The sequence below is a fragment of the Cuculus canorus genome, chromosome 3 (genome assembly GCF_017976375.1).
Source record: "Cuculus canorus isolate bCucCan1 chromosome 3, bCucCan1.pri, whole genome shotgun sequence".
NCBI lineage: Eukaryota > Metazoa > Chordata > Aves > Cuculiformes > Cuculidae > Cuculus > Cuculus canorus.
The window spans coordinates 34,077,301-34,100,058 of NC_071403.1; the positions used below are offsets into that span (position 1 = coordinate 34,077,301).

The window sequence follows — 22,758 nt, forward strand, 5'->3', positions numbered from 1 at the left end:
TAGCAACAGCATATGAATCAGTCTTCTGGGTAATTTCTTGGGACAGTATGAGGCATGTGACTGCAGAGTTCTAAACCTTTGCATTAAAAAACCTTTGCTAGCTACCCAAAGGTAAATGCAAGTCTGCTTAATTTACATGGAGTTTCTCCTCTTTGTAGCTCAATGATGGACAAAAGACAACCAAGTACAATTTTTTTTTTTTTAATAAAGATAAAATTACAAAAAAGGTAAAATCAGCTCAGGAAAGGCAAATTACTTTAATAGATCAGTTTAAACATTTAACATAACTCACATCCATTTTTAAATACTATTACATAAAGCATGGTGAAGAAAGGAATTTCTGCCTCATAATTAGAAAACTCACAATACAACTTGCCAAAAACCAGAACAAAGCCGTTTGAAAATAAATACAGTCCATGCCAAATAGTACAAAATGAAATCAGCAGTCTCTCTCAGTACGAAAGCTTTCCTTCTTTTAGGTATTCTCCAACTCTAGTAGTTCTGCAGCTGATGAGTGGCTATCTTTTGTTCAAGGATTGTTGAGCTGTTCTGACTTTGCTCTGTGCAAAGGCAAAAATAAACCGTTGTTTCACTTTTTTGATTAGCTGTTTTAGAAAAGCACTTTTGAATTACTACTGTCATGAGTCTAAAACATTTAGTATTATGAGGAACTGAAAGTAATCTCTATAGAGCTTAAAATATTATAAAAAATTGATTTAATAAACAATTGAAAAAGGTGACATCTATTATTAATTAATTGGTGTTTACCCTTTGGCATCTGTCTTTTCACCACTGCTGTCCTTGGATTTATCCTCCTCCTTAACATCTGAAAAATAACAAGATTTTAACTATACCAAAAGATGCCTGAAAACCTCAAAATACTTAGGAAGAAAAAAGCATGCAAGTTATGTTGCTTTTTATATACTCCTATCCAGGGGAAGTAGCTTTTAGAATAAGTCACTGGTTACATATTAACATACAGCGTTTTAATGCATCCATCCAAAAGGAGTCACCCGGCACACCACAAACTGATACAAAATAACTCAATGAAAGTCTCCCTTGACTGGCCATAATAATGGTATGCAGAAATGAACTCTAGATTTGCAGGTCATTTGGAGCTCTAAACTATAGGATGCAATCACACCAGAGTCCTACCTGCTTTTTTGTCCTCCGTCTCTTTTTTGTCTTCCTCTATCCTGGCTTTCTTTGCTCCTTTCTTATGATCTGCAACATTTCGTCGTCCACCTTCCCCTTCATCTTCAGAATCAGAAAATTCTTCATCACAGGCTATGCGTTTATCAGATGCTCGAACTAGGATTCAGAGTTATGAAGTTAATTGAGCAACAAGTCCAACTACAAAAGGTCTAATAAAAAAAGAACTATCAAATTAAGAATGATTAATAATCATTTAATGTTGATGAACTAAACTATGCAGAAAATTATTGTCTTTCAAGATACTCTGGGACTCTCACAATGACTTCCAAAAATAACTTTGCAGACACACAGGGAGAATGTGGGAATACTTTAACATGTATCAAATTAATTTCAAATACTGAAAACTAAATCACAGGAGAAAACATTATGGTTTCAACAGTTCAGAAAATGAGCAGTGCACCAATAAGAGGTTATAGAATTATTCCAACTACCATCAAAAAAGGCTAACAGTACCAGGAAAATCTTAGCCGTGGCTGAAGAACAACTCATTGTCCATACAAAAGTTAACAGTAATAAAGCAAAGTAAAGGGTAGTGTATTAAGGTATGGAAAAACTCCCTCTCTCACAACAGAAAAGTAAAATAAATTTTTGAAAATGCAGTATCTCACTTTAAATCAAAGGGAAACATGACTTTTTTGTGAATAGCAACAGATAGAAGCTAAGTCTTGTATTCCTTTAGTCAAAATCCATCTAAGGTTTCTGGAATATCTATTTTAGATTTGAAATACCTAGGTTGTTTCACAAAAATGCAAAAACCACTTTCAGCACTTTTTTTTTAGACTCCGTCAACAAGTTCAGATTTGTGCATGGATGCCACTGTATGAACAGCAAAACCCGTGGACCAGTGGCAATTTCTGCTTCGGAAAGAAAACTTCTAGTCTTCCAATACTGCACTACCAAGACTGAGAGTTTGACCAATTATAACTAAAAAGACTCTACTTAGATATACTCTATCATGAGAAGGTAATTCTCACTAGAAATGCGTTTGTCTGGATCTTCTCCATCTTCATCTCCACTGTCTTCATGAACAGCATCTTCAGGAATGGCCTGCATCTGTACACCAGGTGCATGAGGTAACATGCGCAAGTTTTCAAATAAGCGTTGCCTGCAAGTAACAGACAAGGAAAGTTATTACTACACAGAAGTAGCATATCCCTGGACTTCATATTAAATCCCGAAAAGTTTTTTTTTGTTTGTTTTTTTTTAAAAAATAACAAAAAACAACAAAGACATGCCAGGTTCAGGAAATTTTGCATGCCTAACAGATCAGCAGTATCCACAGTGTACTTCAACACAGTTTTCTTTGAACTTTTAAACACTTATTTCAATCACCTTTAATCTTCAATTGCCTGCAGGATCAGCACAAGTACTGCCCACTTGGGCTGAACAATGTGACAGAATTACTCTGTTTATAATATGCTGGAGTATCAAGTTGGATAATAAAATATCCTCTAGTTTCTTAGAAAAAAAAAAATGGGCATGCTTTTTCTAGCATGAAGACTTCCCAACCATATGCAGCAATGATGTCAGGGTCAAAAGAAATCCATCTGGATAGATTCCTTGCTGACTGTTTCAGAGAGAACAGAGAGAAGTTCTCCCCTGTCTAAACAACCTGACGCAAGGGACTCCACACTCCAAAGCACCACGTGTAACAACAGCAAGGCCACTGGGCTTCTCTTGGGACTCAAAACTGTCATTCCAGAGAAATACTATAGAGAAAGGTTCAGCAAGTGTCAGATGTCAGCATTTGTAACAACTACCTTAGTATCGTTCTGCACAATTTGAAGAGCTAAAGGGGAACTGGTGCTTTTTTGGAACCGTTACACTCTGCCCCCCGTGCAAATTGCATAACCCGGCAAAGGTGTTTTACCAACCCAGGGAGTCCCCTAAAGGTAGAGAAAGTATGCAACTAACTTAAAGAACAAGGGGTCACTCCTCCTCTTGAGGGTGCAAGTATGAGGATGCAGGATTGTACCTCCAATGGCAGAAGACACAATCTGTGTCCAGGGATGTGTTAAAGAGCAAGCAAGTGTTGCAGCCTACTTGCACCAGGAAAGCTCAAGAATACACAATATACAACAAGCAGCCTGGCAGATCACCAGATGGAGCACTCTACTACTACAGAGAGATTTTATAGAATTACATCAATGAAAAGATAGGTGACTCTCTCTCCTTGCACGTTATTAAAAATTAAGTACCTTTCATTTGATTGTGATTTATATGTTTATGTTACGAACAACAATTACAGTCTATGCACCAACCACTTCAAAAATCAGTATTTTAACTGCCTTGGAGCTTTTTTTGCAATTCAAGATTTTTACAGTTTGTAGCAGTAGAACTAGCAAACTTATACAGCTACTTTCACACCTTTATTCAGCTATTTCTAGTAATCAAAATAATTCCCCTGCACTATTAACAGTCTATTAAATCCGGGACAGGAGCGAGCAATTACTCTTTTAAACCCAGAGCAGGGACAAGCCACTGTAAACTGAGTGCACTTCATGCTAACCAATATCTCTTACCAGTTGAGTAGAGGATTTTACATATGCATTACTACATCCCTGAAGTAAAATATTTGTTTATTATCAAAACTTCAGAATGTGAGGAGGAATAAACTTAGTATCAAAACTGGCACAGGCTAAAAACACCACATACCTGCTATAGCTTGGCAATGAGCACTTTTGTCTCAACTATTGTGGATTTGTCAAAACACAGACACTCAACTGCCTGCACACATATCACTATCCTTCCACAGTTTTGGATGTCGGAACTCACAAGTGACTTTCTATTTTTACAGCTGAGAGCTACAAAGAATGATAATCTTGGTTCATGTTTAGACACAAAGTTGAGAATTAGTAATTCTAGTAATCACGGAACACCAGCTTCTTTCCTGGCAGGATAAACTTTCTAGAAAATTAGAATGGGAAGCCAAGTGAAACAGTCATCTCTAGTTGCTGGGAAAAAAGTAAAAATCCAAGTTGGGTCTTAAATTTTCACATTTATAGTCTTAGGACTTCATAAGAATGCATAGTGTTGAAAGAACAGACTTCTAAGAAGTCCCTCTTCCAACAGAAGTGAAAAATGTCAGAGATTCATTACTTATTTTCAGTGTGTAATAGAAAGGCATACAGTTTCCCAAACTGCCTAATGACTAAACCTCTGGAGAAATATGGTTCTCATTTCCACATGCACCTACTCGATGCATAGCATAATCACTACTTACTTGATCTTCTCCATATATTCTGGTGTATTCTGATTAGTCATATTTGACGGACTAATATGAAGCTTGAAGTCTGGTCCAAAATACTCAAAGTAGTCATTGTATGGCAACTCTATAAAGCAAAACACAAAAGACAACTTTGGTACCCCAAAAAGATTTTAAACATTTTAAATACAACAGTAACTTTGACAAGATTTTAGCTACAGAACTATCAGGCCTGAAGCATTCAGGTAAGCAATACTTAAGTACTGCCTGAACTATTCAGTATTTTTCCTCTAAATTATTCAATAGATGAACTTAAATTTGCTTGCAAAACGCAAAGCGCAAGAGGAGGTTCTATTGTAATCATGCTAGAACACACACTGGAACAACACAAGTGACAATTTGATAAAACAGTTAAGAATGCTACTTCAGCAGAAAAGATCAGCTGATGATTTTTACAGCTTATTCTTTCTTATTTCTTATAGCTGTTTTCAAAGTTAGTCCAGTTTGAAAGGTTTAAGTGAGCAACTCAAAATATTCCTTCAGTAAAACATAAAATACATACTACCAGGCTAAAGATCACAGCTAGTTCAACATCCATGCTAAGTGCTATACAGCGGGGTTCAGTGACACCCAAGTCTGTCCCACTACCCCCTTCCCTTGCTCTTTGTATTTTCACAGGTAATGGTCCCCTACATCATATCATCAAAATGAAGTAGATTGAGATTTCTTACCCAGCAAAACAGTAGTATTTTATACTGAATATGACTGTGTCTTCCTAGATAAAGCAACAGAAATTTAAAAACCACAGAACCCTTAAGAAGTAAGACACTGAAATCCACTTCTAATTGACACCTCTGTCTTGTTTCTTCATTTATGATCATTACAAGGTAAGCGATCTTGTTAGGTGAACAGAAAGGGGATAGAAAGATTAAGCTGCTATTACAACTTTTAGAAATGCACTGTTATTTCTCAGAACAGATTTAAGATGACAGGGACCCACAAAGTCGATAGGAATGTAAAAAAAAAATCCCCAAAATGTTCATATATATCCATTGAATGGGACGTGCTAATGGAAAAAGGTCCCAAGATCAAGGAAATACTACTGTCTCTTCGAAAGCCTGGGCTGACAAAGAATATATATTAACACAAAAGATGGTAAACATACATCTTGAAAGATACTGTCCAAATATTCTTTTCTCACCACCAGCAGCATTCCACTGAATTCAGATGGAAATACTATGAATCCAGCAAGAGATTTGGGAATAGCAAAAATTGCAGTACAACAAGAAAACTGCCAGTGACTGTTTTGTTGCACATCAGTCCATATATGAATTTTATAAAAAAGGCATTCCAAGAACATGTCCAGAAACACATTGGGCCAGAAGAAGAGGATGTGCAGGATCTTTTGGGATCTTCCTCAAAGAAATCACTTCACTATTCAGCTATTTGAAAGAAGTCTACTATTTCTTTTTTTTTTATATATATAATTTTTTTAAGATAGCTTGCATAGCCAAAATGAAGTCAATTGGAGGACTTGAAGTCAAAAGTAATTGAAAGTATATTAATCCATAGATGCAATGAAGAAACAGTTACGTTTTACTATGTGAAATGGACACTTGCATACTCCCTAATTTCTTAGTAATACCACATCTGTGGCGGACAACTTATACAGGTCTACACTGTTACAATCAAAACTCCATTTATATTCTATCATACTGATGACATTCATATTAGAAATAGTTACAAGTGAGATTCTGTAAGTTTTACACATTTTTAATTTCCCAAAAATGATTCAATCATTTAAAACTTTTGCTAAGACATAAAAAAGCCTCCAATGCTTATGTTTATTTAGTTTATAAGCTACTGAATGGCTAAATCCTAACAACTTTCTACAGAGCTTATTCTAAACCAATGCACTACAGCAAATATTTCTGTAGTTAACTATCTGTTCACTTAAACCCTCACATGATTATTTCTTAATAAAATATTATTAATATTTACCATTAGGAATTTCACAATCTAAGGCAACAGCAGTTTCGTATGTCCAGCATCGAGCAACATTACGAATTGTATATCCTCCTCCTCCTAACATCAGCAATGGCAAGTTAAAAGTCTTTACAACTTCCACACACTTAGCATGACCTGTCAGACAAAAAGAGAGTTGACAATATATGCAAAACAGCTATTAAAGAAAAAAACATATAATGAACTAATCAGACATATGCAGTTTCCTTATCAAGAACCAAACTGATCCAAGCAAAACAGAACTGTCTCCCCCTAGAGCCTCAAAAGCAGTAAAGATCTACAGATAAAAACTGTGCAAGATACATTCAACATTATCCACCCCAGTCTTCAGAGACTCTGCATGATGGTCTATTGCTGCTGTTCTAAAAAGCTCTTAGAATGTTTAGTGTTTTGTCTTTCAATAACTGATGTCAACACACAGTGACAGACGTAGGGACAATTTCTCAGATGTCAAATGCAATGGGGGAAGAAGGGAAAACAGCAAATCAGTACTTGGTCCTTTCTACTTCTAAATTTGAACCTGTATTAGAGGTTGCTAAGTCTTGCTTACAGAGTGAACTGGTGCCAAGACAGTACACACTCCAGGGAGATACAGCATACTGAAAGCATCTGTAGGAGGCAGCAGCTCTCTTGGTTTCCAAGATATGTAAGATGGAAAAAAATCTGAGCTGTATGGGCAACTGAAGTAGCTTTGCCACCTGGTGCAAATCAAGAAAAGAACCCTGAAACACTGCAGACCCAACAAATACTATACTGCATTTTCATGCCTACAAAACTCTAATAGCCTCATTAAGAAAATACAAAAGAAAAAAACCCCAGAAAATGAATAATTCAAACAGGCTGAATTCAAGGCTTAGCAGAAGTTAAACATACATTTAACATTTTATCACTTAAAAATATTTAATAAATAATCAAAATTAAAAATTAATGATGAAGTAATATTTATGTTGTTTGCTAAATTAACATCTCATCCCAATTTTGAGAATCACACTTTTGGGTAGAAATGTAATAGTAAAATAAATTTATTCTACGAAAGTTAATAAGAATGAATGTTAACATAAGGCTCAGTATAAGAAACACCGCTATAAACTTAACAATGCAGTGAGCACTCTCAGTAATACCTATTTTACGCACAACAAGGTGTCTGATGTTTAGTATCTGTAGTCCTAGTACGTGAACCGCTAGTTTTATTTGCCCATTATATTATGCGTTGCAGCAGGACGACAATTGTCATCCCATTATTCCAGAGCGTTGCTTTAAAGCTACAGAAAGCCTGTGCATAGAAGAAAGAGAATCACTTGAGTGGCTAGGAAGAACATGGAAAACCAAGCTTCTTAACTTTTTTAGATGGACAGAAAGAAAGAGGCAACTTCTGGGTTTCTTTTGGCCATCCCTGTATAGCAAACAAAGAAGTGGTTAATCATAGTAATAAACAAAATCTTTGTGACTCCAGTCCTCATCATGCAAGTGTCTTGAAAGTATGAAAGGTAGAGATTTCTATTAAATAAAAAGTTACAGACAAACACATACCCTTCTGCTTACCTTTAACAGTAAGATTAAAGCAACCCAGTCTGTCACCAGACAGTGAATCTGCTCCACACTGTAATACTACAGCACTCGGCTGGTACATCTCCATTACTTTGGATATAATCTATAATTAATACCAAACAGCAAGTTGTTAATTCACATTATGAAAACAAATCCACAAAATTAAACTAGTATCTTTCCAGAGATCTTTTAATAAAAAAAAAAAAAGATACTCACTGGTTTGAATATCTGTCCATATGATTCATCATCTATGCCATCCCTCATTGGAAAGTTGACGGCATAGTATTTGCCTTTTCCAGCACCAATGTCCTATAAGCAAAGATGACAAATGTTTTATTACAAACACAGAAGTACATGACAGTATCATGGACAAAAAGACTATACAATTCTAATGAGCAATTTTGTACCATTATCACCTCTGCAAGGCAAAAGGGGCTAAGTTTCTTACTTGATTCCCATTCTCCCATAAAATAATTTTGGAGTCTAGGAATTTGTACATCAAGACTAAATTCACAGTAAGTACACTTAATTTTTATTTCAAAGATAAAACATAACTGATAAGCTTAGCCTAGTAAAAACAGTTAAGCAAAACCAAGCAAGAAACCCAAGAAAAGTAAGGTGATATGTATGTTTTCAGTGCTGTATAGAAGATTTGTAGTTAAGGTTTTTAAAATCTTGTTCTTTGTTCCAAACATAGGACAAAGAACTAGCTGCAGCAAAAGGGAGAGAAGAAAATCAAACAGATGCCACTTATAGGTGCCCTTGCAGAAAATTAAGACTTATAAAACTAAACAGAAATTAACTTGCAGGTTATTCTCAGTTCCATCCAGTGATTAGTCAGGAACCATAGCAGTCTATCTAACCAGCTCGCCTAGACAACACATGCAAGAAAAACACTCTTTGCAAAGCTCTTTGCAAAAAAACGAAGTGAATAAACCCTGAATCCATCCACTTCAGTTTTGATCATCTTAAAACCTAAAGATTGCTGCTTGCCAAGCTTTCCCATTTCTTTCCTTTAGCTCATCACTGAGACAGACAGAAACTGATGCAGTTTACAGAGTAGTAATCTGCCACTAATAATGGTGTAGCGGGGAAGACACTAAGATTTAACCTGTTCAGTTTGGCTATAAACTATTATCAAACAGCAGCTCTGCAGAAAGACCATACTTCAGGTCCAACATCCTTGAAAAAAAACTACAAGCCACTACTAGGATGGTCCAGCAATACAAATACTAAACTTCTCAACACTAGCTATTATAATGGACTTTGTCTTTGTGAGCAAAACCTCCTTTGGCAGTGAATGTAACAGTAATGGGTCAATTGCAGTAACTACTTTTTATTGCCGAAGTTGGGGGGGAACAGGGACGACAGACATGGAGACAGGGATAAATGGCCCAGTGCACCATAGGCACGATAACTGAAATTTTTTTTTTTAATTCCAGCACATTATTAACATTTCATAGTATTGCAAGACTAGTGATACTGAAAACCCCTGATGAACTCAACTCTTGCTGACTTGGAGCATGACAGTTTTTCAGAATCTCACAAAATGGATCACCTAGGCTTTCAGATGCTGATTTTTCTGAGGTGATATAAATCAATTTCATTCTAAAACACAGCAAAGCGAAATGTTCACACAATTTCCCACTGAACAGGGTAATCGCTTTCCAGCCTCAGCTACTCAATGGATGTTTTTTTGTAACTGATAGTTCCATCGGTTATAAACACTAAAGAAACAATACAGTGTTCGGGTATTTGCTGAACATGGGCAACACAGAACATGGGCCACTACATAGCACTACAGTCTCAACTGACCTATCTACATACATATGACAAGATTGGTGCTAGCATCCAAGACATGTAGTAAGTCCAGTAACTTACTAAAGATGCTCACTGGAAGTTTAGACTGCACAACACCTTCAGTGGAAAATGGATGAACACAGCTGAACTTAACAATCTAGGCGAGATCAGCTATATTAATAGAGTTGCAATTGCAGAATCTTGAGCCGATGCATTTGTTCCTGCATCAAATAAGCATAACCTGAGCAGCAAACTAGACTAGCTAACTGAAGAATGACAGAAACAAGCTTGAATGGAGCCCCCTGACAAAAATGAAGGTAAGATTTGCCTACTGAAGTTGATGGAAACAACAAGCAACAGCAGATCAGGTTGAACAGAAGCTAGCAGCACAATACTAGCCTCCAGAAGGAATACTGACTTTTCACAGAATTAGTTCTCCCTTTAGTTTAATTAGCTCAACAAGCTTTGGATACAGGAAAAAAACTAATGTTTTTTTTTCCCTATGGGGATGCAATAGTTGCAATAAAGCCTGTTGAATTCTCACAGTGCTCACACAATACTAGCTAGCAACACAAAAATAAAAGGACACATGCCTGAGGTAGTGTTTGTCACTGATACTATAAGAAAAGCAACCCCAATAACATACAATATTCTATGTATTTCATCTGTGTATCTTTAAATTCTTTGTCCTGGGTGTGGTGAGGTGAAGAATCCATAAACTTCTCTGTCAATGGGAAGTGCTGTTTCTAGAAAGCCAAGATATCCAACACATCCAAAAAAAAAAAAAAAATCTATCCAAATTCAGCAACAACAGCTTGTCTCCATAAATACACTGGGCTAAGCTACTTTTTGTTTGAAACACCACTACCACCTTGTGGCCAATCAAGTTAAACAACATGGATAAAAAGAATGCCTAATCTGATTTTTACCCAAATCAACTTTGAATGCAGTTTAACAAAATCTAACAATCATAGTAACAGCCAGCTCAAACAACTACACTGAAATGAAAGCTTAGTACCCTACTGGTATAAAGCTCAGCTTTCATTTATTCTTCTATCCTCTGGGTATCATCAGTGTACTAGGAAGCACAGATTCCAAGAATATTAGCAGAAACACAATTACCTGCATCTATTGAATCAATTTAAAGATTGTAGGAAAATAGTGCATGCTTTATACTAACTGTATGTACAAACTAATGTACAAAGTTGCTAATACCAGAGGAGTGACTTATGATATCAGTGCCTCTGATAAAAATAAGCTTAATATAAGACTTTGAAGCTAGGGATATATTCGTCCTAATCCTTTAAATGTTCTTTCAAGTTGTCAAGTGGAACAACTTCTTGTACTAATATACAAGTGTCTAACATGAGGAATGACAACCTTAAAATTCATATTAAGGGCCAAGAAAATTAATTTCCATTCTCAGCTTTGCCAGAGATTCTACAGCTGAAGTTATAATCCTGCACAGGCTAACGTTCCCTTCCTCAAGCTAGCTATAAGGTTCAGTACATAATTGTCTGCGGGGCGTACTAAAGTTCTTCAGCAGTGAGCATCATGAGAAATCTAAATAGACCTTATGACATAAGAAATAGCGTAAGACAAGTCAACTGTATTACTAGACAAACTGAACAGAGTAAATTCAAGTTGCAACTGAAGCTTTGCAGCTATAAGACTCTGGCATAAGTTTATTCTAAGAATTCAAACAGTTTTGAAACATGTGATCTCCAAACGGCTACTTTTCACTGTACGTGCAGAATCAAAATATAAAAATAATTGTATATTTAATAGTTATAAATATATCATATTGTCTTCAGAGGTCTTTGCAAAATCTGAGTGAATTAAACTATTTGTATATTTGAACTAACTTTTCAGAGTGAAGGCGTTTATTTTGTGTGGAAGTGAATAACACGTCCCCATTAACCTGTATTTTTTTTCCTAAGGTTCTACAACAAATCTATCAATCTAACATATTTTTTGAAAGCTTTCTGCTATATATTATTACCTGACATAGTTATTATCATCTAGCACTAAAACAGTATTGACAAGAAAAAGCATAAGAGAATTTATCATCTATAAAATTTCAGATTTAATCTTACCCTAAGATCACCTGTGCCTGGAAAATATTCACCATACTTATGGAATGATACTGTCATGACACGATCTGTGGTATAAAATGCTTCTTCAACACCATCACCATGATGGATATCAATATCAATATATAACACTCTTTGGTGATACCTAGAAAGAAAATAATATATAAGAAGTTGATATAGATCCCTTAAACTCTATGTTCATTGAAGAACAAAGTCTTATCAATATCAGAGGACACATTTTCATCGTGCTTTGCACAGTGCTGTAGAGCGTGGATCTAAGCAACCATAACTTCAGGTAGGCTAAGATTCACTCAAGATACTGAACAGGACAGTTTCTTATAGTTGCATAACCCTAACTATTTGAAAGTTTCCTTCCTTCACATTCATATTAAGCTAAAAAATTCAGGACTGGATCACAGAAAGTCATACCACTTTTCTTACACTGCAGACACAGATAAATACCGAATGCATACTGCTCATTAACATTAACTATTTATAAACTGTCTTTAGAAACTTTTTCCACCTTTGAAACACACTTCCAGACTAAGCTACTTCCTGCATCCCTCACCAGCAGACTCAGCCGCTCCACTCACAACAGACAAATACCTAGAATATATTTTTGTAAAAAAAGAGATTTGTATTATTAGAAGGGATATAGTCCCTTGAAGCAGCACAAGTAAAACTCAAGAATTTACACTTTAGTGGAACATTACTGATTGTAGCTAATTATATGATCACTTTTTCATTATTCCTCTCATTTTTTATTTTGCGGTCACAGCAGCACAGCTGTTATTTTATTATTTATTCATAACAGCCACATTAATTCATTTAACAATCCAAAGAAGCTCACTGCCTTGGTTCAGTAATGACTCAAATGATAGGAATCAAACAGGCATATTAAGAAACCAAAAGGGTGTATGATTATGCGCATGACTGACCTAAGGAATCAAGGCAGTGATCCACCTAGCCCACTATTCTGTCCCCATGAATAGCAACAGGAGATTAACATTTACAGAAAGCATGTAAGCCTGCTCATTTTCTGAAGTCTCTACCCTTATACTTTCATACCATCTAGAATTGCAGCATATGGCATTAAAGTTTGGATCTTTAACATCCATTTACAGACTTCATGTCCGTGATTATGTCTGATCTCTTTTTTTTAATCTGTTGTTGCAGTCCGCTTCCTTCAGTCTCCTGTAGCAGCAAGTTCCAGAAGTTCACTATCCTATGTGTAAAGAGTTACTTCTAAATATCTAGCTTAAACCTATGCCCTATTAGTTATCTTTTCAGCTGGCCTGTATTTCAGTTCAAACTTCTTGCTGAAGCCAAACCAGGCAGAGCTTGGGAGTTTTCTTAATTTTAACAGTAAGTGTTCAACATGGTGTATGAAAACTCATTGAAATAATAATTACAGTCCAGATCTTCAAACATTTCTATGTCAATTGATCTGACACTTCCTAGAACTTTAGCTTATCTCATCATAAACTTACTTCAGTAACTCAAGGATGGCAAGCACAATATCATTGACATAACAGAAACCAGATGCCTCTGATTTCTTGGCATGGTGTAGTCCTCCAGCCCAATTAACAGCCATGTCTGTTTGTTGTCTGTTCAATTTTACTGCCCCAGCTGTAAAAAGACAAACAAAAATGAAAGGAAATGTGGTCAGAAACTTCAGAAGGCCTTTGTATCTGTTACATTAAAAAGTATCTTTCTTTTTTAAACAAGTTGATCCTGGATGCGATCTCCTACCAATACTGAGATACAGACTGTCAAATATGACATATCAAGTAACTGATATGCAATTATTATTTCTTAAAAAAAAACCCATCAATTTGCTTCAAGTTTGGAATATCCTATCAAAGTTTTAAGTTGCTGACAGAAATGTAACAAAGCTACAAAATAGCTAGCAAACAACTTATACTTACCAACAGAGCCTCCAGTTGACAGCTGGCAAAACTCAAACAGGCCATCAAATACAGGACAGTCTTCACCAACATTAACTGCGAAAGAGATGTATTACTTTTCAGAAGCACCACCCCAACAGCACTGCTGTGCACATGGATAACACAGATGTAATGCACAATTCATTCAGCACTTCAACTACCCCTCCCACCTCATTTTTGTCACGCTGAATTTTAAACACTGCAAACAATGTGAAGTCTTTATAATCCAAGACGACTCCAAACTATCTTTTTTTCCTTTTTCTTTTTAGTTTCACAGGAAACCCATTAACAAGAAGCGAGATCACTTTTAGATTTTTGAAGAAGTGCTCATTAACATAGGTCATATTAAGAAACGCACAATTACGTGGAAAAGCAATTTGCTGAGAACAAGGCATCATAAAGAGGTTACAATACTGCGTAACAGTATGTTAAGCCTATTCCCAAAATTAAGGAAATAAATTAATAGAATGGGTGAGCGGTGAATAATGTACAATCTTTACTATCTTCCATTGACAGGGATGAGTAAGTCCTTTCCTTGACTAAAACACACTTTCACACTCGATTTTTACTTCTCTTTTAGAAGCCATTCTTTTTCAGTGTTGGAACACATTCTAAGACATTTTGTAAACAGCTCACAACTGAAGTTTAATCTGTCCTAAGTATTATTTCACATCTAGAACATACCCCGTGAAAGGGGAGGCAAAAAATCTTTCCATAAGCCTAAAGAACATGTTTCCCAAGATGGCCACTTTTAATAGAAAAGTCCCCAAATTAGTGTAGCTAAAGGCAGGCTGATGTTACTCTTGTTACAGTATTTCTAACCCACTCCATTAAGCCATGTTCATACCTCTGTATGGGTGAATATTTAGCTTTAAACAATGCTAACCATCAAAGCATGTACACATAGATTTAGACTAATGTTGACACTTACATCTCTGCATCTGCTTGCTGTACTCAGACATATTATCAGGCCTTATTGATCGGAGAAATTTGATATATTCATCACTATGGTACTTGGTCATTTCCTCAGCAGTAGCTTTGTGGGGTCGCTGATAACAAGAAGTTACAGAAATAATCAGTACTCTGCAAAATCAGCTAATAGTTAGCTAAAACAGACAACTCAAAAGAAATCTAATCTAGTTTGAAGTGAGAACATTGAAACTGATAATAGTGCTGTTTTACATAAAGCAAGGACTACTTCATTGGTAGTATACACCTTGATTAATTCTTTGTGCAGTTACCCCAATGTCCTCCCCCAACATTCCACTCCCTAGTCATAAAAATACCAGTGAAAAGTCTCTACCTCACTTCTTCCAGGCACAGACAACAATCTGCAGTCCTCACCACTCATAAAATAACGCTTCGTTTCCAAGTAAGAGAGCTCTGAATACTCTATTTAAGTATCTTCCATTTCCACTTCTCTCCATTTATTTATGTGAGAACACTTCAAGTCCTTTAAAAATAACTTAAAATGCTTCAGTGGACATTCTACTGCTTATACTCACGTAAATTTCCATTTTTCTGTACAAGCCATAATTCAGGAGCAAGTTGTGGGTCATTCGGATCCTGTGAGGTTTCATTGGATGCCCTTGTCCATAGTAATAGTTTCCGATATCACCTGTCAATATTACATAAGTGAATAGCTATTCATATAACAAAAATAAACTTTTTACTGCTACTTTAAAGAATCACTCTCAGAAGAAAGCAGTTACGATGATTCAAAATAAATAAAATTAGACAACAAACCAACAAGGGGTCAATTTCAAAAATACCATGAAGAAAACAAACTGCCCATAAAAGGTTCTATGTTAGAAGCAGAGGGCAAAAAAGGAGGCCAAATCTGACACCTTTAGGACAAGCAGACAGTAGTGGAGAAGCACAGATACCTACAAGTAGTGGGTTCAAATCAAGACTGAAGAAAATAGTGGGAAAGAACTGAAGAATAAAGTAATGGGAAACAAAACTGGAATTAAGAGGGGAGCAGAAATTCCAGACTGCAAAGCCACATCATACCACAACAGAGACTGTAGTAAAACCTACTACACTGCAGTAACTGGTTTTAAGATACCATCTTCAGCCTGCCCTTAACTGCTAACCCTAGCAGTTACATTCCAGAAGGAATGAAGCTACAGATCCATTGCTGCAATAGCATGTGTAAGTATTTCCCAGACACCTGCTGCTGGACATCCACAGTAGTTTAACAGAACCTTGTAATCCTGGTTAGCCCAGCTCTGTCAAACTGGAGAGCAACTAGAACACGATTAAGATAGATTTGACTCTCCCATGAAAACACTGGCTGCTATCATGGGCTAGTTACATTTTCTCTCTAACTTGGGTACTGTTAGAACATACACACCTCTACTTTGAACACTGACATCCCCAAGATACAAAGTATTTTAAACAGAACTAGCGGTCCATATGTTTCTGGAAACAGACAAGCCTAAGAGGTATGTCCAGTTTGCAATGGCTTTCAGCTGGAGAATTCCATAATCCCTTTTCACAAAAGCACCTCTTTTCTTTTTGACCAAGTTTCCTGGTAGGATCAAATGAAATTTACGGTCTTGAAATTTTTACTTTTCTTTCATATCCACCAATATGCTCTGCCTTATTCACTTGGAATGAAAGAAGTACTGGTTTTGCAATGCCATAATATTTTACAAATTTTGGTAGTCAGAGGTAAGAAGCAGCACCACTACAAAACAGTTACAGATTCGCCTCCTCAAGTGAGGTCCAGGTCAGGAGAAAAGGAAAATGTCAGCTTGCAGTAGCATCACAAAATACCAAGAAAAGCAAGTATTAGAATAAGATTCTAAGTCTCAAAGCATTCTAAAATCCAGCTTTAAGTTTTCCAGCTTTTCCTAAGGACACTTACTAAAACAGATACAAGCTCATGTAACCTAAGATGAAGTTACCTAGAAGAGCAATCACTCAGCACCTAGCTCTTAGCTACCTCATAACAATGGAAATGCAAAGTTTTAGCATTATGAACATTCATAGTTGTTATTTACGAACTTTGAAGAACTTGAACTTACTCCTAACTTAAGTATTTAAATGGAAGATTAGCACTTCTTGCCAGTTACTAAGGCCTGAAGTCTGCAGATACTTATTGTAAGCCTGCACTTTTGGTCACATTCAGGTCAAGAGCAAAAGGGATTGAGAGAGCATACTCACACCCATTCCCGCCAGGAGGAACCCTGCCAAGTTCTGTTTTACAAAACACTACCTTACTAATTGGGTGTTTTGGAAAGATCTATCATATCTGTTTGAAACTAATGACTGGAAGATGGAAACCAACCATTTACTAGCCCTAATTTGTTTTGTGAAGTCACTGTCGATTCCCAGATTTACAAAGCTTCAAGCTAGTAAGAGCTTAAAATTTTGGAATTTCTAAGACAATAGTGATTTCATAACGTGGTGCTTTTGAGGAAAATTAATTTCAAATGCATTTGTAGCTTAAAGAATATGTATGTATTCCATAACTTTCTTTTTTGTAATAGGTCATTTCAACTCTAGCTACTTCAGCTTGCATAGTCATTATCACTGACATTTTACTCAGAATGCTGATGGATAAGGAACCAGACAAATAGGAATAATTTCCTATCTTACGTAAAACAGAAGATCTGTGAGATCTCATGTAAAAGAAAAGAAAAGCTTCCCAAATATACTTGCAACTTGCAAATATATCCTTCAATATACTGCAATTAATCAATTAAACAGATTCAAAATTAAGCATATTCTACATATACATCACAGCATACACTTAAAAGGGTTTTTTTTTAAAAAAAATCAATCAATAATTTAAGCACACCTTTTAACTTTCACTTTGTTTTTTTACCAGAAAGGAGAATTTTTAACAGAATTGGCAAGTTGGTAAATTTAATGAGTGTGTTTTTAATCAAACAGAAGATCCGTGGATGAGTATCTGGCAGAAGCACACTGATCCATCCAGTGGCAATAACTAACCATAGATAGCAACATACTTTAGCAACAGGTAATAGCATTTATACCTTTCAGGTTTTAGCACTACCGACAAAGAACGGGTCTAGCAATAGCCTCAAAAAAACCCCTTCAACATATGGACAAAAAGCCCATTAAGTTTCAGTGGTCTGTTGCAGTGTGTATGTTGACAGGGACAGGGAAAGAAAAGGTATGCAAAAAAGTTCCCCTTTCTTCATTAGCACCTTGATTATCAGCCAACATCACATCACAAAGGAAACATCATCCTGTGGGGAAGGGAAAGGCATCAAAAGTCTCTCCTCCCTTACCGAGAAGGTGCCCTTCCTGACACAAACACTTAATCCACTGAGTCTGAAACTGACGTATTTCTTCTTTCTATATCATACCTTAACTGGAGTACTTTTGGGAGAAAAGCAAGGTCTACTGGGATCTAGTTTGCATGGGTATAGGACACCTCCATCATGGATAAAGCTAAAAAGCTCTGCAGCCAAACTAACTCTGACTAGAGCATGTATATGTATGTAAGAAATGGGTAAAGTGAGGCCAAGTGCATAAGACTATTATTGCAGGTAGTACACGTAGTTGATCCTACACTTGTCAATACAAAGGTAAAAATCATGTAGAAATGTTGTGAGCATATTTTATATCACTCATCAGCGTGGGGGCGCATGGAAAGTGCAAAAGAAAAGAACATTACTGAAAGAGGAAGTGAAGGGGGAAAACGTAAAGTAGTACATGCAGAAAGTTGGCAACCTTATTAATCTTTCACAGCAAGGTTTCAAACACTGAAATTTACTTTTCTACCAGGAAAAATACAGCTAAATGGCTCCCACTGACAAGTAACAATGTAACCTCTGAAAAGTTGAGTCCTTTACTAATAAAAGATGAATCAAGTGCTAGTTTAATACTAGGTTTAGTGTCCTGCATCACATGGTGAACGGAGCAAAATGTGATACCAACAAGTGACCAGAAGAACTACCTGAAAATTAAGCTGTTACACACGATGCCATGTTCTGGCACATATTAAGAAAAAAAAATTATTTCTTAATTCATATAAGCTACTTGCCTAAATTCTAAAGAGAGTTATCAAACTAAAGTAAACCCACATGATTCCTTTGATGAACATGAGTTTTAAGACACTCACTTCTCTATTCAATACAAGTCTGAAAGGAAATTCAATTATCTCTGGTAAACACACAACCGACTAGCAAAATCTGCTATGTTCCCAAAAACGCTCATCACTCTCTCTAGTTACCAAGTGATATGGAAAAAATAACACTTTTCTACTAACCATTACAAAACGGTCTTAATGGACTGAACAAAGAGGCAAGAGATGACATTTACTTATATTCTTTGATACTTAGTGACTCTTAAGTTACATTAGGTTGTAATTTTGACAGAAATTGTTCTGTAGAGTGAGCATCTCTCTCTTTATTTTAAGTGTGGTTATCGTGAAATCATAAGGTATTTCAGAGCTGTACTAAGTGCAGAAGCCTAACCACTACAATAGAAACAGCATGAGAAGAAAAATCTTAATAGTGGTAGCTACATTTGAATTGAATTCTGCAATGCTAATGGGTGAAGTCATGTAAAGATTAATCTAGAAAAAGACCATCAATGCCTGACTGGTCCAACAAACAGCTATTCAAACAGGCCTAAAATTACTGTGCCAGCACCTGAACCTCCAGTTGGGAGGTTTGTTCTGGTTGTTAAAATTAAGCACACAGCTCAAGACTAGCACAGTTATGACTTTTGAGCCAAGAGTAGAGGCTGGATACCACTGCTGTGTTTGGAAAAGACTGTGAGAAGTGCTGATAAATCTCTGAAACACTCTTCAGTTAAAGCTTACATCTGCAGAGAAGATGAACTTAAACTGTAAGTGTTAATGTACCTAATGTCTGAATATAGCAGCATACTACTCTATTGAAACAGGTTTAGTCTTGTCTTTATGAGTGGAGCCAACCACATTCTGATGCAGATGTCAAATTTTTCATCAAGGGAAAGCCTTTTGTACACCCACATTAAATTAAGCTCAACAAGCAATCTGAACTATACGGTTAGTGCACTGGCATGGAATAAATGTGCTTATTAATTGTAGCCATGCTAGCTGCTGCACGACTCTCTAGAACTGTGCTTTGCTGCACAGAAGCACGGGATTGGAAAGACCATTTGGGTCCTGTTCTCATTGCTATAGGCAACTGTACAACACATGCATACTTTGGGAGGGGCCACCGAACTACTTGAGCCACAAGCTGCAAGACCCTGGCAACAATCTGAAGACACATGGTAAGTGGCTAAAGTAAAAGCTACAGTATCTTTCTATATCTAGCAGAGTTCTAAGCAGTGTGAGCAACAGACTTCACTGAGCTGCAGCCATATATATATGTACCTATATATATAAGATTAGAAGCAGTTATTAAAATATTTTAGATAAGATGATTCAAGTATCTTAATTTGTACGGTTTTAGTACTTCCCATAGTATATGGACTAAACTTTAAATAAAATTCCTGAGCATGAGCACAAGCAATGCAAACTCTGTAACTGGATGTAGCTGACAGTCTATTACAAACAAACTGCAGAGTGTGAAATTAAGCTGCTTCTAACCCAAAGTTTATCGGTTCCAGTTACAGTGTGGAGGCTATTAAAACCGTTAATGATCAGAAAATGTTAAAAGCGACACAGTCCAAGAAAACTTGGGAAGAGACAAGCTAACTTCACAAAGCAACTTTAGATAATCACAGGTTTCACAAAAAACATGTAGGAATTTATTGTATCTTGAAAGATATGCGTATGTGCTTGTACTTTTCAGTGTACACTTTTAAAGAAACAAAGTGAAAGTACGCGTGGAGGGAAAATTATGACAAAAAGTGGCCATTTACTTTGGTTATGACATGCTTAGACATACACCACTAGCTCAGTTGCATGCCCCAGGTATCTTTGTATTTTTTGGTTTTGAGTTATTTAAGCCTTTGAACACTCCTTTTGATTCAAGACTTCGCTGGTACAACACCCTTACAAGACCTCCAGTGTTGCCAGATGAACAACAAATTAGCACTGGAAATATTTACCGCAGATATTAACTCTCTTCTAATAGCTCTGTTTCCAAAAGGAGCGTATAATAACTCTTGGCTTTAGCAATAAAAAATTAAGGCATCAAAAACATTCCAAAGCTGTTAATTTCTGTCATGGAGAAAGTATTTTTTTTAATCACTTTTACAACAGTTACTCCTTTCTCTACGTCACTCTTAATTGCATTTATCCTAGTCTACATAGTCAAGCAAGCTTTGAACTACAATGGCTTTTAAGTCGCCATTATCCTGCCATCTGAAAACTTCTTCCTTCTCCAGTTCCTTCTCTCTCTTCACTAGTATAAGTTTTTGGCTGTTAAGGGAGCCTGATGCTAGCACTGAGTACCAAAATCCAGGGATCACAGGAAAACTGAATAAATCAATATCTAGTAGACTATAGCCACCCGACTTTATTTAAAAAAAAAAAAAAAAAAAAAGCATATCTATAAAAAATAAAAGCATGCAAACATTTGCAGAGAGGAAGCTTCTAAACTATCACTGCGCTCTTCCTTTCAACAAGGCAGAAAGCGACTTAAAGAAAAGTAAGATTCCAGTCTCACCAAAATTATCCCTAGCAGGGGCCTCCTTTCCCCTTTAGGCTGAACAAAGAACCAGAGCTAGCAACAAAGAGAAAGGGGCGGCAACCACCACTCTGCCTCCTTTAGTGTGGTAAAAAAGCCAAGACAGGCCCCGCAAGAATGGCAGATTTGCTACAGCAACAGACACCTTTGATATCTTAGGAAGTTTAGCCATTCACCTTCATTTTCAAAATGGTGAAGACACCAAAGTGCTACGGCAGAACCAAACAGCCTCAACCTCCGTTTCCTGGCTACTACGAATACCGGTCAGAGAAGCCAACTTAAAGGATTGTTACAATAGGAGGCAATTTAAAAAAAAAAAAAAAAATACCCCAAATCTCCTACGTAACACGACCAACGAGTTTACCCTCCTAGTACAAAAAATGAAAACCAAATGCAAACTCAAGAAAAAAAACTGAAAAGTCCTCGCCGCTGTGGCCAGAGAACCACGAACAAGTTGCTGCAAACATCTCAAACTAAGCACAAGCATCATGCATCTTCTCGACGTGACGGAGAAAGCAGATCCCAAGTCCTCCACGACGGAGGGGCATGCAAACTTAGATGGCCTGCAAGCAACTAAAATTTCACTATTATTAAACACCTACGCATGCAACTTTCGTGTTTTGCTAGAGGAGAGGCTGATGGAAGCCAAACCCCCGCTTCGATCCGCGTTCATGGGGGCTGAGGCGGGGAGCAGGGGGACTCTGGCCGCCTTCCTCTTGCACACCAGATCGCTGCAGGAAAGCCAGAGGAAGGCCTCAGCTCAAGAATTACCAGGTACCCAAGCTACACATGGCCTAGACATTTTTTTGCAGGGGAGGAGCCAGACACGGCAGCGACTTCAGCGCTTCAGTGCTCGGCGGATGAAGGGGAGTGTCTCAAGTTTTCTTCTTGGTATTTTTTTTTTTCGGGGACACACACACACACAATAGGCACCGCCGGGCCCCGCAGCCGCTCTGCGGGCAGCCCTCCGACCCACACCTCGCCCGGATCCAACCTCCCCCCGCCTCCCCTTCCCCCTCGCCCGGCGGAGGCGGCGGGGACCCCTGTGAGGGGGAGGCGGCCCTAATGGCGGCCCTCAGAGGGACTCCCCCCGGCCCGCGCTCCCTCCCGCTCACCATCGTAATAGTAGCAGACTTTCTTCTTGCCGCCGCCCTGACTGTACGCCATAGGGCCGCCGAGCCGGGCTCGGGGGGAAGGGAGCGGGAGGCCGAGGCGAGCGCCGAGCCGGCACGGAGGGAGGGTGGGAGGGAAGGGGGCGGGAGAGCGGGAACTCGCGACGCCGGGCCGCGGGCAGTGCGAGCGGACCCGACCATCCGCGG

At 37.4% G+C, this 22,758-nt stretch overlaps 1 protein-coding gene across 1 annotated transcript; it reads right to left on the minus strand.

The window, feature by feature from the left end:
* Positions 1–445: 445 nt before the first annotated feature.
* HDAC2 (histone deacetylase 2) lies at positions 446–22,707 on the minus strand. The gene is made up of 14 exons (XM_054063223.1): positions 22,555–22,707; positions 15,338–15,450; positions 14,764–14,881; positions 13,815–13,889; positions 13,377–13,515; positions 11,890–12,031; positions 8,210–8,302; positions 7,988–8,096; positions 6,422–6,562; positions 4,439–4,547; positions 2,190–2,320; positions 1,156–1,311; positions 769–826; positions 446–560 (listed from the first exon to the last, which is right to left on the minus strand). The coding sequence occupies exons 1-14, from the start codon at positions 22,604–22,606 to the stop codon at positions 530–532; spliced, it is 1,467 nt and encodes a 488-aa protein (XP_053919198.1). The 5' UTR covers positions 22,607–22,707; the 3' UTR covers positions 446–529.
* Between the last annotated feature and the right edge of the window lie 51 nt (positions 22,708–22,758).